The sequence below is a fragment of the Dermacentor andersoni genome, chromosome 6, assembly GCF_023375885.2.
Source record: "Dermacentor andersoni chromosome 6, qqDerAnde1_hic_scaffold, whole genome shotgun sequence".
NCBI lineage: Eukaryota > Metazoa > Arthropoda > Arachnida > Ixodida > Ixodidae > Dermacentor > Dermacentor andersoni.
This window is the reverse complement of record NC_092819.1, coordinates 42,713,422-42,730,801: the sequence shown is the minus strand read 5'-3', so window position 1 is coordinate 42,730,801 and position 17,380 is coordinate 42,713,422. Positions and strand designations below refer to the sequence as shown.

The window sequence follows — 17,380 nt, the reverse complement described above, 5'->3', positions numbered from 1 at the left end:
ACGTTGCCTGCGCGCCAGGCATATCTGAGGGCCCGGCCCGGGCCCTAAACAATTTAGCTCACACGGTACAAAGGTCCCGACATCGAGGTGCATGCCACTTCTGTTTTGGGCAACCGGCGTTCACCCCAGGAAGGGATCGCATTTCGAACAGATAATCTTGGCGACCGGCTGACGCTCGCCGGATTCGGAGACGTCACGGGGGCACGTGCCAACGGTGAAGATGTATTGTGAAAGACGAGGTACAAAACTGGAAAAGCAACGACGCGAGTTGGCACAGACAAAAAAATGAAAAAAAAAAAAATGAAGTCGGATTAGAAGAGACAAAAACAATGGGAGAGGGCGTGAAAACACGACACACAAGGAAAAAGGATTAAGCGAGAGCCGTAACGGGAACGGAAAGAGAAGCCAAGGAGGGGAGGAAAAGGGAAGGGATGGGGTAAGGGGGGGGGGGCGGCAGTGCGGTACGCTGGAAAAGCGCTCTCACGAGGCAAGCATGCACGAGCGTATAGTTGGGCCACGTCGGAGCTGACGTGCGGGGCTTTGAAGTAGAGGGCTCGCGCCGTCGGGTGGCGTGTGTGAAGAGGGGGGGGCGAGGAGGAGGGGGGCGTGAGAGAGGACGGCCGCAATAGCGCGGCGTTTCCTGCGCTGATAACGCTGTCGGCCCGCACGAGCTCGGCGCCCGTATACGATGGTCTCAAAGTGCGCTCCGCCGACCCCCACAGCCCCTGCCCGGCGTTCTACGCTATCGTGGCGCCTCTATTAAAGGACGACGGCTCCCCGAACGCGGCGTGTGCATCTTCTCTCTCTGCTACGTGGCTCGGCTCCTTTCGGTCGGCGCTAGGCGGCCGGAACACCTGTAAGCAGCGCACACCGTCCGGCGCTCGTCGGGTGACTGTGACAACTCCGGCCTTCAACAGCGCTCCGGTCTCTCCCGCAAGGCAGGCCCACCGCTGCCGCCTCACACAGCGAGGACTACAAAGCGAGCCTTCGCTCTCCGCATCGGCCGGCTCGGAGCCGCGAACCCTTCCTCTCGAGAGGCATTGTTCTCGGGTGTGCAAGCGGCGAAACCCATCGGAGAAGAAAGTGCACGTGACAGCTGCGACGCCGTCAGTTCCTTAGCTTCGCACAGCGGCGGCGCAATATACGAGTGCGAAGCTGCTTCGCAGGAAGGAAATAATGGAGTGCTACGAAGACCCCGAGAACCCTGGCCAGGTTTACGTTCGCCTCCTGCGTCAGGACCTGCTGGAGGAGCTAGTGTTGTCCAAGAAGCGCGGAAGATTGGTCGTGATCCTGGTTGACGAGGAATTCCTCGTGTACCGGCCGACCAACGGCACCAAGATGACCTCTCCGCCTAACGTCGACCTGTTGGTCAAGGACATTTGCAAGGCACTCGGCCGAGACCACTGGAACGCAGCGGGCAGGAACCACGCGACGAAAGATTCGTCGGTGCACATCTTCACGGACATGGACCTCTACGAACTCTCGGACTTGCTGGCGAAGGAACTGGACGTTAGAGTGTTCTGTCATTTGTTTCATCGGATAAGGTGATTCCGCAGATTTCCTTCAGCGCAACGTTTCGTTGCGATCAGCGGTGCATTCGACGTCACGATGGGACCAACATTTCTGCGGGCGTCTGCCACCGTAAAACTGAACTACACAGCAGCCCAAACTGGCAGCGAGCAGCAGTCGAAGGCCTCACTGAGTCCCGCAGCTGTGCGCACGGCGATGCAGTGCAATTGTCGCAAGGTTGAGAGAAACTTTAATTTGTTCGTCGCATATGCTGTCAGAATGCTTTTCCGGGCAGCTGTACTTTGTTGTATTCTCAGCAGCGGCATCGGTCAATGTGTCAAGGGCGGCCGCCACGTGTTCAATGCATGGAATTTTTTTTTTACCGCCTCACTGGGTGGCATGATTGTATATGTGTATGCGTGCATTATTGTGTGTGCTTCGTGTCCGAGACTGACCGTGAAGCCGTGTTGATCATGCCGAAAGATCGTGATTTTGAGGGTGGTGGTGCGTGAAAAGAACCTTCGAGGGGTGTAACTGCATCGCCGCCTTGCTGGGCGGACCTTGCGCTAAGGTGCAGTCGAGTGTGGAAATACGCGCCGTGTCAACACGTGTGAGACCATTGCAGCGGCCTTCCTGCTAGACGCGAGACAACGAGTCTAGCAGGACAACGTGCCTAGCAAAAACCCCTATTATTTCTTTTTTCTTATTCTTTCGTTTCTTCTCTATCGCGTTTTTCTATCGGCAGCCACCAATGGTTGCAAACGACGAGGTCGAGAGAAAAACGAGATGCCTTGCCTGTTTTCATCCATTGTTTCCTTCTAATTTTTTTTTTTTTTTTTGTGACCTGTGCAATAGCTTTGGCACAGGGCACAGCGTAGCTGTCGAACACATGGAGGAAGTCTTGCCCTGCATAGGAATTCCTTGTTGGTAATTTTTTTCATTTGGTCTTATTTACCCTTTCTCTTGATTATCCACGTCACATTCTTTTGAGAAGGAGATCTAAATATTGCCTAATTTACACCTTAAACGATGTTTGTTGAGCGAGAGTGACCATGCCAAATGAAAGATTGATTATGTTGGAACAAACACCACTCATCGCGGGCATCCCATCTATGTCAATCAGTGAATTATCTAGTCTCCTTTGCATGCCTGCCGACTCTAAGGTTTTCGGGAACATTTCGGAGCTTTCGAAGAATCCGGAGGACCAGTCTCAAAGGAAAGCGGTCAGAACAAAGCAGCTTTTGACAACACGAGCCTGCAAAAAAAATCGCACGTACGATCTTCTCTCCTGGTGCAATATTCGAGCTAAAGAAACCCGATGCATTTATCCCTCTTTGATGGCACAACACATGTGAGTGCCTGTTATGGTAACAGTGATCTCCATGTTAAGCTTTGCTGATCTCTGTGTTCGAATTCGCTCTGCATTCTGGTTATGGGCAGTCATACAAAAGAATCAAACCCTCAATGACTAATATCGGGATGCTCTCTCGTAAAAAACATTATTTTAGAATTCCGAGATGTTTTAGTTGCTCCCCTGCACTGCTCTTGCACTTTGATTCATTACACTTCGACTTCTTCCTCTTTTATTTTCTTGCAGATTTTAAGATTTTTGGTGCACTTGCCATCGCTGGTTGCGGAACTGGAATTTTAAGGAGTCACGCTTTTGTTCCAGTGAACTAGGTCTACACAAACAATATAGTAATAATAATAGTCATAAATTGTCGATTTAGTGCTACACATGCACACACAAGCACAACGATGTTTTAGTCTATTTATTTTGTTAAGCACTGGCTTTACCATGGATTTCGTACAAGGCAAATAAACGATTTATACCTCCTTGAGTTCGCGTCGTTCCCTCTGTCTGCGAGCAGAATGTTGTTATCAGTCGCACGGGGATGTTGCATCCGCAAAGTGGACATTGCCCGGTTATCTGCACACGTTTCGTGTCGTCACCGACTCGGCTAAAAAGAATGTATTCGATATCGTGCATTGCAGAACACATATTGTTTTAAGGTTTATTATTTGGGTGATAAATTGCTTTAGCGTGAGCGTTGAGATTGTGTTGCACTGAGAATAACTGAAAATAAGATAGAGGGAGATCCAAGGAAGCCCAGAATCGTGCAACAGCGTAAGCCGAACTAACGACAAAGATGAAGAACGCGAGGCACAATAGAGCAAGTCACACTTCTGTGGTTAAGCATCAAGTACTGCGCGTATCGGTTCATTTTACGTCATCGTATGACGTCAGCATCACTTTAATAATCTTTTTACTCTTTTAAAATGTCGCTTTAGTTCGTAATGAAAAAAAAATTAAGAAATATTTATATATTGCAGAGTAGATATATTGCACATAATACTATATTGTCGCGTGTGAGATGAAATTTTGGTGCCGTTAGCTCAGGTGAGTGAGTGAGTGAGTGAGTGAAGAAACTTTGTTGTGAACGCCTGCAGAACGGTTAGCCTTCCCCTGTTAGGGAGGCGTTACCGTGACGCCTCAGGTAAAGAACTTTGGCAAGACAGTTGCACTCTTCGTGACCCATAAGGTGACTCGTACTGTTTTCAGGGAAAACACGGGGAAGGCGGGAGATGGAAATTCAAGACGATGAGCAAGACGAGAACAAAGTGAAAGCAGCAGCCAATGTTTCGACAAGTGGATTTGTCTTCTTCAAGGCGACATATGCTTTCCTCGCCACTGCTTTTACCTTGTTCTCGTTCTGCTCATCGTCTCGTACTGTTTTAGTAAGGCACGTAAAAGAGGTGGCGTAGAGGCGATCGTGCATGTGGAATCAGACAGCGCAGATCACTGGAGGTCGTTAGACTCGTCGGGCAACGTCATCGTGAAGCCGGTGTCGGGTATGCGCACGTGTCTCGCTGATGGTTGCAGAGACCGATGAAAACATTGCTCACCACTCCTACCCCCCCCCCCCCCCTTCTGTCCCCGGAATGCATACATACGCGCGTTTTGCGGGAAGATGCGTGGCGCCAGGATGTATAGTTCTGCAAAAAATAGTAATAATAATGAAAAAAAATACGCTCTCGCTTGCCGGCGCCGCTTCTGATGTAGAGTGGCGACGGCATTCGCTGATACTTCGTGGGTTACTTCCTCTTCCACCTGGAAAAAAAAAAACACTAACGAGAGCTTGAGGCAGTGTGATGACTGCTAGTCTTCTTCACTTGGTGCCTTTAAATAGTAATGTAACATGGGACAAGCATATACTGGGACTAAGAACAACGGAGGGTGCAGTAGCGAATAGAATGAATGAATGAATGAATGAATGAATGAATGTGCCATGTAATTAAAAATATGCAATGGTGCGCACTGTGCAGAGAACTTCAGAAGACGAGCAAAAAACGCGAAACGTTCGCCCACAGGAACGAGTAAAAAGAAATCTAGTGCATGTGTTGACTGATTGATTAATTGATTTATTCGTGGAATTTAACGTCCCAAAGAAACGCTAGGGCTATTAGAGAGGCCGTAATTGGGGGCTGCGTAATAATTTTGACCACCTGGGATTCTTTAGGGTGCGCCTAACTCGTCCAGGCCGCGGCAGCCGTGTTCTGACGAAAGAGGAATGCAAAAAGAAAAAGAAGAACACTCGTGTACCGCGCATTGATCTCCGAGGATGAGTTAAGCCTTACGCTTGCTGACAAATATCTCCTAGTCGGATCGAGGCGGTCTCCCGTGCATCTTGTTTACCAGGGCTAGGCCAATTCCTACCTGGATGCGGAGTTTGGCGTTGAGGAGATGCGTAGGGCACTGCATGGACTCAATCGTAGATCCGCATCATGCCGGATGGCATCTCCAACTAGACGTTGCGAAAGCTGGATGCTAAATCATTCGCATACCTCATAGGGGAAATTAATGAAATTTGGGGGAATGGAACCGTCCCATTGCCTTCGAAGACTGCTCTCGCAGTTCTCACCCCCAAACCTGACAAAACATCTAACGTTGACAACTTGAGGCCTATCCCACTTAAATCCTGTGTGGATAAGGTAGTGGAGCACGCGGTCCTCAATCTGCTCTCCTGGTTCTTGGGGAATAATGCCATTTAACACATAGTATTATGGGATTCAGAGCGGGCTTATCCACACAAGACACTATGAAACTGATAAAGTGTCAAATCATAGACTACGACTAGCTCTAGCGACAATCAGGCCGTTTTGGGACTTTATCTTGAGAAGGCCTTCGATAACGTTCTAGATTCGCATATCCCACGCTCGATATCTCGGCTCAATCTGGGCGAGGAAAGCTGCCGTCCGCGTGGCCGATCTCAAATCACAACTGCTGGAACTTTCCAATAGGGGCACGCCACAGGGGGTGGTCATTTCCTCCTCTTTGTTCAATATAGCCATGGTCGGCCTCAGCAGAAAGCTTGTCGAGATTAAAGTCATCAAACACACCATGTATGCTAATGATAACACTATATGGTACACAGGAGGCAATGATGGCCATCTTGAGGGAGCCTTGCTGTAGGCTGTAGACACTATCAAAACCTATCTCAAACCCACCGGCCTCAGATGCTCCCCCTTGAAGTAGGAACTCCTAATGTATAGTCCGAAAAAAGCTGGTCCAAGGCCCAAGGGTTGGACATCGTTAGAATACAGAGACATCAACCTATATACTATAAACGGTTGCCGCATGTCCAGAGTCGATTCACTGAAGGCGTTGAGCATGATCGTTGTGTGAGGGGGTACAAATGGCAAGACTATAGGCAAGCTAATTGCTAAAACTGAAAGTGCCGTTCGTTTAGTTCGGAGGGTATCAACTCGGCATCATGGACTCAAGGAGGATAACCTCATCCAACTAATGCATGCTTTCGTTCTGTGCCACGTTACATACGTGGCAGCCATGCATCAATGGAAACGGACAGAGCGGGATAAATTGAATCCTGAGCTTTGGAAGATTACTAAGCGGGTTCTCGGATTACCCGTGTACACTTGTACAAAGCGCTTAATGCAGCTTGGCATTCACAATGGAAGAGATTGCAGATGCCTAGGAGCGTGCACAGCTAACTCGTCTCACTATAACTAAGGCAGGGAGATCCATCTTGCAGGAGCTCGAACGTCACCCCGATAAAGTAGCGGAGGGGTTCTCTGACGTTCCTCCGTCGATTCGTGAGAACATTATGGTCATGCCAATACCTAGCAACATGCTACCCGATCATAATCGTGGTAGAAGGAGGGTAAGGGCGGATAACCTACAGTGATCAGCCACAGGTCAGCCTTGTGGATGCCGCCTCTTGTATGTGACGTCGGGCGTTCACCATAGTCACTGTCGATGGCCGGCAAGGAATCACCAATGCTGCCTCTGTTCGGACTAGGAACTCGGAAATTGCTGAACACATGGCTATTGCACTATAGCCCATGCTGGATAGCCCACGGGATGTTATCTATAGCGATTCGAGGTCTGCAGTTAGAGCTTTTGAAAAAGGCATCGTTTCCAAACAGGCCCTCAGACTTATTCATTTATTCGTTCCCCGCACATCAGGGTCAGCTAGAGGGTGCTCCTTCCAAGCTGAACGAGTTGGTTCACGGGACTGCGCGCGAATTTGCCCACCACGCTACCCCCGACCACTCGGAAGCCGACTCCCCAGAGGACAGGGACACACCCTCCACCTACAACGAGGTTACTGAACACTACCATCTCAGCCGTAGAACCTACTTCGTTCCTCATCCGTGGCTCAAAGATCTCAAGCACTAGCGCACTGTCTACTACAGACGAATACGTATCCCGATCCGTCGCTCTCACATATAATCTATCCGGATACTTACACCGATAGCAGTTACCGCGAATGCGGATAAATAGCCACGTTAGAACACGTGCTCTGGCGGTGTGCCCGGTCACGCTCTGTCATCGATAACAGCTCGGCCATATGGGAGCCAGTTCTTCGCAGGCCTCTTCTGGCTGACCAACCCTGGGCTGTCCAGCAGACCCACGATGCTGCCAAGAGGCTTGGCCTTCCAGTTCCCACATGGAAGCCGAGGGCTTCGTGATGACTCGCGATCTGGAGGACCTCAATAAAATTTACCATTCCATACAATACCATACCATGCCGCCCATTTGGTACACGTTAAAGAACCACGGATGAGCAAATTAATCCGGAACGCCACTAGTACGTCGTGGCTCATGATCTAATCGTGGTTGTGGCGCTTAGAAAATCCATAATTTAATTCTTTTCAACGTGCACCTAAGCATATGTGCACGAGCATTTTTGCATTCGACCCCCATAGAAATACGGCCGCTGCGGTTGGTGTCGAACCCGAGACCTCGAGCTCAGCTGCGCAACGCCGTAGCCACATGAGCTATACGGCGGCGGGTACGGAATGGTTCTGATAGGTCACGATCAACGAAACAAAGGGTGCAACAAAATCATTCTAACGCTGTGTAGGACAATGTGGCACACACGCCCCACTTCGTAATGTGCGCGAAAAACACTTCCCAGCGAAAAAAAAAACTGAAAACACGCATTTACCCGATTTCTTTGGCGCTGCCGTATGCATAAAGGTTTCAACATTTCATGCGAGAATTGTTTTGAGGAGTGGGTATACCAACTGCCGACAAGCGCTCAACAGCTGGAAATATTCTTTCTATTGTTGGAACGGGCTTCCTGAATATGACTCACATTTGCTAGCGAGAAGAAAGCTTTCAAGGTGCCCGATGAGTTTATTCCCCGTTGCTGCATTTAAATTTACACTTTTTGCTCGAAATAAGCATTTTCCTTTCTTACCCGCCGTGGTTGCTCAGTGGCTATGGTGTTGGGCTGCTGAGCACGAGGTCGCGGGATCGAATCCCGGCCACGGCGGCCGCATTTTGATGGGGGCGAAATGCGAAAACACCCGTGTACTTAGATTTAGGTGCACGTTAAAGAACCCCAGGTGGTCGAAATTTTCGGAGTACTCCACTACGGCGTGCCTCATAATCAGAAAGTGGTGTCTGCACGTAAAACCCCATAATGTAATCTTTCTTTGTTTCTTTCTTTCTTTCTTTCATTTTCTTGCTTTTCGAGGTGATAGACAGTCAGCAATTTTCGCCCTTTGCAGTGAATACACGTGAAAAAATTTATAGTGCTGGTGCCGGTAGTGTTTCACGCTAGGGTGACAAGTGCGCACCGGCTTTTTCTGTGTGGCCGCCGCTGTGCCACTTGGCCAAGCGTGCTTCGGTCCGTATTACGAGGAAAGTGGTTTACATGTGATTTTTCGTCGAGACCGTATAGAACATCACTGGGACGAACGAGCACTAATTTTTTTTAATAAACGCGGTTTGTTCTATAGAAGTGAAATCAGTTGCAAACTACATCTAGGCACGTCATTTACTCGTACCACACAGAAAATATCAATACTTTTGTTCTACGAGGGAAACAGTCAGAAATAATTTTGTATTGCCACCTAATTGCTCCCCCCCTCCCTATGGGGACATATTCCTTCTACTTTTTTAAAACATACCGTAGCTTCAATGGGGAAAGTACAACCCATCTTTATTAAATAAATGAGTTGGCGTGTAGAAGCGAAACTAGTTGTGAACTACTTCTAAGCAGCTCATTTGCCCGTACGACGCAATAAATTGCAATGAATTTGTAAGTAATATACGCCGTCCTACAAAGAGTTAGGAAAAATGTGTTGATGATTTAGTTTAATTTAGCAAGCGCACACCTTAACACCGCAAAAAATAAAACAAAGGAAACGAAAAGGAGAAAGAAAGAAGAAGAAATAGAAGTCAGACAGAGGACAAGTGCTAACTCGCAACTGTTTTGAAACCGCGATGCGATCAATGATGGCAAAACAGAAGCAGGACAGTCGTGAATCACCACTTGTCCTGCGTTATACTTTTTTTTTTGTCCCGTATTAAGGTGTATGTTTGTTGAAACCTGCATGCGAAATTGCCTTTGTTACGCGGAGGAACATTTACGACTCTCCTGCAGCTTTGAGCGCCATGACGTCACCTTCGCAAAGGTATCACCGTGTATACAGTCCGTTGCGCATATGAGCTCCGCCGCGAAGCAGCGCGCAACCGACAAGTGAAGGGATATGTAGAGAGAGAGAGAGAATAAACTTTATTGCAACGCCTCTCGCCTGGAATTGTGCGAGAAGCTTGCGAAAGAGTCGCCGGCACTCACGTCGTTGCAGTCGAGTTGCACTGAAGTAGAGAGAGAGAGAGAGAGAAAGATACAAAGAAAGAAGAAAAATAAAGCAACTTCCGCTACGTGCCACTACAACGTCTGCAGGGCATTGTGGCCTCGCAAGAAAGAAATGCGGTCGCTACGAAGGCTGTCGCCCAAGGAACCCGTGCGTTTGTTAGGCGTACTTTGGTACAGCAAGGTTATTTATAGACTTTGTTGGAATTACCTAATTCTTTATTCTGCTACCTAGGACACAAATGAACGCTTAAACGTTCCCTTCTTGTTTTTTCATTGTTTTTTCCTGTTTTTTATTTTGTCTCGACATATCGAGTTTCTGAAGTTTAAAGAAAATACAGTGGCGTCGTTTTTATTGATCGATTTAGTTTAGAGAGAGAGGTGTAGAAAAAATTAAAAAAGATAGAAGGGATTATAGAAGAGTAATCTAGTAATACAGGTCAAAATAGTTTTCTTCAACCCCGCAGTGAAGGACTGAAAATTGAATTAGATAACTTAATGGGGGCGGGGAAGGGGCAGGTGGGAGGCACCTTTATGTCATCCCAAATGGTAAAGTACAAGAGCGTTTTTTGCAATTCCACCTCCATCAGGATGCGGCTGCCGTGTCCGGAATCGAACCCGATGCCTCCTGTGTTCATTAGCTGAATGAACGCCACATGCATTCATGCATCGCGGCGGGAGTTGAGCTTACGGTGCACATAAGTACGATAGGTTGAGAAAGATGCATAGGAATTGTTCTGGCACTGAAGATACATGATGTTGGGCCTTTTTGCGTCGTACTAGAGGAAGCTGTTACACTGGGCCAACGTTGAGGCGACCTATTTAAATGCATGAAAAACGCAGAAACGTGTTTATAAGACAACCGCTGGAACGATTTCAGCGAAATTGTTGGAAACGGGGGAGAACGTGAAGTTATGTAATGAATGTAGAAGCAGAATTTTGATTTAGGACATGAAAATTTCTGTACGGAAATTCCCGGAAATTTGTAAGTTAAAGAAAAAATGACGCATGAAGTTTACAAATCAGTACATAATTTGCTATGAACAAATGCAGCAGTTCTGTAAAGTGCGTTCGTTAGAGCGTATAAAGCGGACAAACTTGGTGATGAATTAGCGTGAAATAGTTACTGTGTTTGCGAGGGTTTTGCGAAATTCCAAGTCGCAAATTAGTGATACATTTCAGAGCGGTGTCCACATGAGTTTTCTCCGCTCTATACGTATTATTGCTATAGCAATTATATGGAGATTCCAGGCGCATTCCTGCCGTCGCCGTCGCCGTGAGGTTCCGTATGAGTGAAAGCGCGTGAGGGTGAGCCGGCGAACGCGCTTCAATCTCGCGTGCGCGAGCGAGGAACGCGGCCCGGATGCGTGCCCTCTCCTGTGGCGCGCGAGGCAAGGGGGTCAGGCGAGGGAGGAGGGGCGTTCTTCTCCGGCGGCTGCTAGGGTTCCTGGATGTCCTCCTCGCCCGCCGCTCCGTGCAGAGTGGAGACAACCGCGGCGTCTACTATATACGGCGCTGGCCACGCGAATCGCGGACGCCGTAGTAGTTGGTTCTTTATTCTATGGTAGGCGCCTTTGGCGGACGCCGTAGGGACGCGTTGCGGGAGCTCGTGTGTCTTGAAAACGATCTGCGACGTGGCCAAAGTGCGCGCCCGCGCGGGCCTCATCTTCAAAGCGATCTGCGATGTTTGCAGAGTGTGCGTTGTGCCGGTAGCTTCGTGTGCGCTGTGCTTTCGACATTTCATTCGCGTTGAGGCGACATATGCAAGGAGGTCAATGGGCTCGCGGCTGCAGCCACGTTTTCTAACTCCAGCGTTTTCACAGACAATTTCTGGCTGTCATCGAGCGAGATGTGTTCGTGTTTACCTTTACGCGCGTGACACCGTGCTGGTTAAATTAGCTAAAACACGTTGACGGGCGTTGACACGTTGATGCGTTGGTTTGAATCCAAGATAGAATGTGTAAGCGCGACTGAACAAGGACGTAGAAACAAGGAGACAGACAAAGACGGCGCTGTGTCCGTGTGTCTGTTTCTTTCTACGTCCTCGTTCAGTCACGTTTACATATTCTATCATTGTTAATTTAGTTAGTAAGCGTATGTTTACAAGTTTATACAGCCGATAAAACTACTATCTTTACTTCGTGCAGCTATCTACTGATTTGCTATCGCAATCGGTGCTTCGCCTTTCGGGCAGAACTGCAAATTTTTATTAGGTACAGTTTACATAATTGTGCTATCGGGTTTTATTGCTGAGTTCTAGAGTTGTAAACTTCATAGTGTCAATTCCTAATTTTTTTTTTCAATTTCCAGCAAGTTTCGTAAAAAGTTTAACAGCCTTAATCAAAGATGCGCTTTAATCTAATCAAATTGGGATGACGTTGAGGGCAGTGGTTGATAAGAAAAACAATTTCTCCGTATCTACGCATTCATATATGAAACCATCTTGCTGCAAGCTTGCGCTTGCTTTGTCGGTCATAAAAAAAAGATGGCGACGATGTATGCGCCTTGTTTGAATTACGCCTCTGTGTAATTGTGCGACGCGTAATTGTGTCTTCGATTATTTAGCTGGCACTTCTCCTCCAGGTGACACGGTATTTTCTTTATGCATAACATTGTCTAGAAAATATGCACCGGCTCATATATATAGATAGCTTTGTGTGCTCTGAGTAGCAGAACATTATGGGCGTTTCGTTTTCTTTTCTGTGCTGCATGTTTGGAGCAGATAAATTATAATGGCCACGGGTTTGACTTACAGCTTCGGCGCCGCATTTAGATGGGGGCACCTTAAAGAACTTCGTAGTCAAAGCTAACTTAAAGTGCTCCACCTATGGCGCCCCTCATGCATAAGTCATGACCCACTGTGCTGCTTCGGGACAATTTAACATCATGTACTGACGCAGTGAGGCTTTGTAGTCCCCGAAAGAACAGCTTTGATGGCTACGGCAGCAGCGCAGGGAAGACGAGGACCCAAGTACGCGAAGAAACAGACGCCACGAGCGCGGTTGTTCACGCTTAAATTGACATAAAACATGCACTAGGGAATCAAGATCGCATATGAATTCTAAGTTCGGATCCCGTTTGTGTCCTTTGTTCCGCATGATTTCGAAGCGTCAGCGTCGATGCCCTTGTTTTATTTTGGGAAGTGCGTGTTTCACTTTGAGTTCATTTGTTTCTTCGTCGGCAGACGGGATTCTGTCGCGAACAGGACTATAAATACGTGCTTCTTCATTACAAATTCTATGTATCACTCTGCTATGATCTCTGCAATACTGCCGTCTCTTTAGGTGCAACATGTGTTACAAACATAATATGGGCAAAAGCTGCGAGCCGTACGCGAGGTCTATACGTGGTGCGATGTCAAAATACGCGCGCGCGTGCGCACACGAGCACGTGCGCATGTGTACACGCGCACATAAACACACATGAACGCACAGAAAGACACACGCACATAAACGCACATGAAGACACACGCACATAAACGCACATGAACGCACAGAAAGACGCATGCACGTAATCGCGCATACACACACAAGGAAAACACAGATGCCTACGTGTGACGTACGCCTGCGTCGGATTGCCACAGGTGGGTTGCGCCTTGCGTAAAAAAAAAAAAAGACATAAGGGCTGACGGCGCGGTTCCTGCGCTAACATGAGAGGCTGAGCCGATGCCGTACGCCGCGATCACTGGCGATGCGCCTGATGGACGATAATTAATTCCGGTAGTCGGCGGTGCAACCGGCAAAAAAAAAGAGAAAGAAAGCAACTGGAGGTCGTGCCACGCGCGCCGCGCGCTCGATCAGGGCAGGTTCAGACGGAGTGAGCGCACCGAACGCCGGGGGATGAGGTATCTGAAATCGAGACCCGTCCGTATATAAATCATTGCGTTAATTTCACTGCCCTTCACGGAATTCTGGGTTACTGATGACGTGTAGAGCAGTATAGCAACGTTCGTGGCGAGATCTCGCGACGCTCTACCGAAACACAACGTGTCTTTTTGTTACTTCTATAGTTTAATTTATTCAGTTATAAAGATCAGTGTAGATCACGGGAATATCAAACATAATGCATAGCTTAGATGATGGGGTCGGTCCGTAGCTGTTACGAAATGGAGCCGGCAGGCAGCGTATTCGCAAGGACAGCAAATTAATTACGTGGGCTGCTGAAATGAAAATTCAGCGCTGGACAGTGGCTTCATAATACGTAGAACAGCTGGAAGATGTTTGGACGAAGCAGGGTCGCTATTCTGGACATTCCGCAATTTTCTTTGAGGCGCGACATATTAATACGCCTCACGGGAGCATCACGAAGCCGTGACAAACGTAAGCAAGCTCACAATTCGCTTTCGTAATCTGACGCAACCTTCACGTTTTTTCACAATCGACTGCAATTCAAGCGCGTAATCTAAGGCTCTTGATCAAGTGAAATCGTCTACGTCCTCAGTTATAAAAGATAAAAGAAAGAAAAAATAGATACCGGCTTAAGGCGTATAGCGTAAGATTCGTTAATCAAAAAAGTTGTAATTTCGCCGACACCGCGAAGCAGTTAACCGATAGCTGGCGCAGCAATAATGCAAAATAAGTCGTGGGCTATCGCGTTTCTTATCGGTTAGAGTAAATAGCGCTAGATGCGCGCGAGCGATCTAGTAGGAAAAAAAAAACTGTTTTATTTAGTGGCACACCCCGGTGGTCGAGAAGCGAGATGCACGATCCGTTTTTCTTCGTCGTTTCTATCTCGCCCTTATATTCAAGAAAATTCTGGAGAATTACGTCCCAAAACCTAGATCATGCGGTTTTACGTGCAAAAACCGCGATTTGATCGAGGCACGCCGTAGTGGGAGACTCCAGAATAATTTGGACCATCAGGGGTTCCTTAACGTGCACCTAAATCCAAGTACATGGATGTTTACGCATTTCGCCCCCATCTAAATGCGGCCGCGGTGGCCGGGATTCGATCCCGCGGCCTCGTGCTTAGTAGTGATACGATGTCGACCGGATGAAGTGGGTCTTCACCGCAAGAAGCAGGAAACGATGACGAAGGCGGGCATCGTGATGATCAAAAAAAGTAAGAACTAATGTATTCACTTCATTGCTACATGGTTGCAACTCTTATCCGAGTCGAGAACGGTTCTGATTACCGCGGGGCACAAGACGGCTTTAAATGATCCCTTGCGGTCTTGTGGTCGTCGACGTCTTCTTGGGGAGCCTGTGGAAGTATTAGTGCTTTCGTCAGGTTCCGCCGTCGACGAGCTCCTGCCCTTCAGATTTTCTTCCCTTCGCCCTTTTCTTTGTGTCTGTTCAGGGAATAAAGGTGTGACGCTTTTCGGGGAAGAGGGCAATTATGTCGACATGGGGGACGCCCGCTTGAACGCTTCTCACACTTGGCAGGTCGATGTCCAGGCTTATTGTAACAGCCTTTTCTGGGACGAGGCAAATCATCTTGTCATGGGAACGTACGCCTGAATGTCTCTCACACTTGACAGGTTGATCATAACAGCTGTGCCAAAACCTCGATACGATTAAGAGGCGCACCTGAATGGGCGAACTCCGGATTAATTTAGACCACCAAGGATTCTTTAATGTGCACCCAAGCCATCGCCATCTCATAAAACGCTCGTAACTATAAGCTTGCCGAGAAGTGGCCAGACTTCACCGATCGCGATAGGCGCTCTCCGCGAATTGCGTGGACGTTAAATAACCCCACGTGGTCAAAATGAAACCGGAGTCCCCCCACTACGGCGTGCCTCATAATAATATAGTGGGTTTGGCGCACAAAATGTCATAATTATATTCGCAATTGTATTAGCGACACACGCGCTAAGGCACCCGCCTGCACGACGCAAGTGCCACGGCGCGGCCTCCCAGATGACCGTGGAACACCTTGTTGTCGTGCCGGTGAAATGGCAACTTCTAGTCCTCGCGTATATATCTATTCACGAATTGAAATAACGCGCTTGTTACGGCTCCTACGAGGATTAACTAACCTTCATTACAATACGTGGGCCGCAATCAAAATTGTGAAAATTCACAACAGGTTAGCAATGTTCGACAGTTGCTAATACACAGATGAAAAACTTCTTTTAAAAGAAATGATTATTTAAAATACACCTGCCAACACCTATGCGAAAGCGATGCGCAAGCTGAACAAGAGAACTTGACGTACGAAAACAATGATCAAAATGCCAAGCACTTGCCTTTTGGCTGCAACGGCATGCAGATGGCCGCCCATTAGAATTTCCTTGCGTTGCTCGTCGCGCCACAAGCAGGAAGCACAAACTTTGTATGCCGCCCATTGGTCGTGTCAGATCGCGTCACAATTGACGTCACGCAATGATCGTCACAATGATCGTCACGCGATCAGCGCCAGTTCCTCCCCTGGCTGTGGACGGCGTGAGTATTAAATCACAAACCTAACGAAGGTGGCGGTGACGTCGCGTTCGCCGTCTCTTCGCCTTATCTTCCTTCGCCCGTCGCTCAGCCTGCATGTTTGCGTGTCGTTACACGGAACGATGGCGTCTGCGTGTTATTCATGCAGCGTCTCAGCGAAGGCGGGCTTTCTTTAAACGCCGAAAAAAAAAAAGAAATCACCGCGCAGCATGTATGTTGCCACAAAAAAAAAAAGAAGGAAATGAAATGGGTCGGTCGTTTCTGAATCCCCTCTACAACGTAACTAAACGCACATGGCCCTGAAATGAATATTGAACATTTTGTATAATTGACCTCAACTAGTTACGCGGAAAATAAAGAATACTCTAAGGAACATGACGGCCAACCTTTTGTCGTTGGTTTCATTCAGCTGCGGTTAACCACTTTCTTAAAATCCTTGTTCAAGTTACATGAAACACCCTGTATATAGGAAGTACTGCATGTAAATATGTGGTTATAATATCCAGCCTGTCTATAATTCACTGCAAATAAGATCGTTTCTTCGTATGACATGCTGCTGTTTAATACGCGTACTAATATTTGGACCTCAAAAAGCACTTCACATACGCACACACATGGTTCATGAGCCAATCGCACCAATAACGCTTTTGCTTTACGTTGATGTCAACCGGAGCAGAGTCTGCTTCTTCTTTTCTCGTTTGTTTCCTTTTTTTTAAGGTTGCGTACTCTATTACCTGTAACTCGACATCTTCGCGCTTGTTTTCCGGATTTCCGTTACTTGGAAGCAAAAAGAAAAAGAGATTGACGGCAGAAACCATCCTCGACGGTTATCTAAGTCAAAGCGGTGCGTTAATTTCTCCCCTGCACGTAGTGCCAAGCCCGAGTGAACTCACCGACTCTTGGGGAAACGCTGACTCGGGGACCGCCACATATGCGCGCTCGGCGACGCGCTGATGACGTATACCATCGGAACCGGATACGGTTCCAGACGTGGGGCGCCGCACTAAATTCCTGCTTCGACAAAAGCACTTTGGGAAGTACGCGTCTTTGTCCCGCAAGTGGTGGTCCTCCTATCGGTGCAACTTGGTCTCGGGGGGCCTGTTAGCTTGGCGTGACACTGCTCTGCGCGAAGCTTTCATAGAAACCCACACGTCAAGGAAATGGCGGCTCGTTGCAACCGTCGCCATCTACGCGCATCGGGGAACAACTAACAGCAAGCAAAAAAAAAAAAAAAGAAAGAAAGTGACGTCACAAGCGGAAATGACGGTGACCTCAAGATCTTGTGCTGCTTGGCGCGAATGTTTGAATTTCTTTAGCGTTCGGCATTTCGACCGCTATGCCAGCAGTTATTTTCGT

At 48.0% G+C, this 17,380-nt stretch overlaps 1 protein-coding gene across 1 annotated transcript; it reads left to right on the top strand.

Moving 5' to 3' along the window:
• The first annotated feature begins 599 nt into the window (after positions 1-599).
• Positions 600-3,350, top strand: LOC126521973 (uncharacterized). Its single transcript, XM_050170733.3, has one exon. The coding sequence runs from the start codon at positions 1,177-1,179 to the stop codon at positions 1,546-1,548; it is 372 nt and encodes a 123-aa protein (XP_050026690.2). The 5' UTR covers positions 600-1,176; the 3' UTR covers positions 1,549-3,350.
• Positions 3,351-17,380: the final 14,030 nt, after the last annotated feature.

Bases quoted from the DNA above. Each gene is read 5' to 3' on its own strand.
- LOC126521973 (XM_050170733.3), top strand. From the start codon at position 1,177: ATGGAGTGCTACGAAGACCCCGAGAACCCTGGCCAGGTTTACGTTCGC.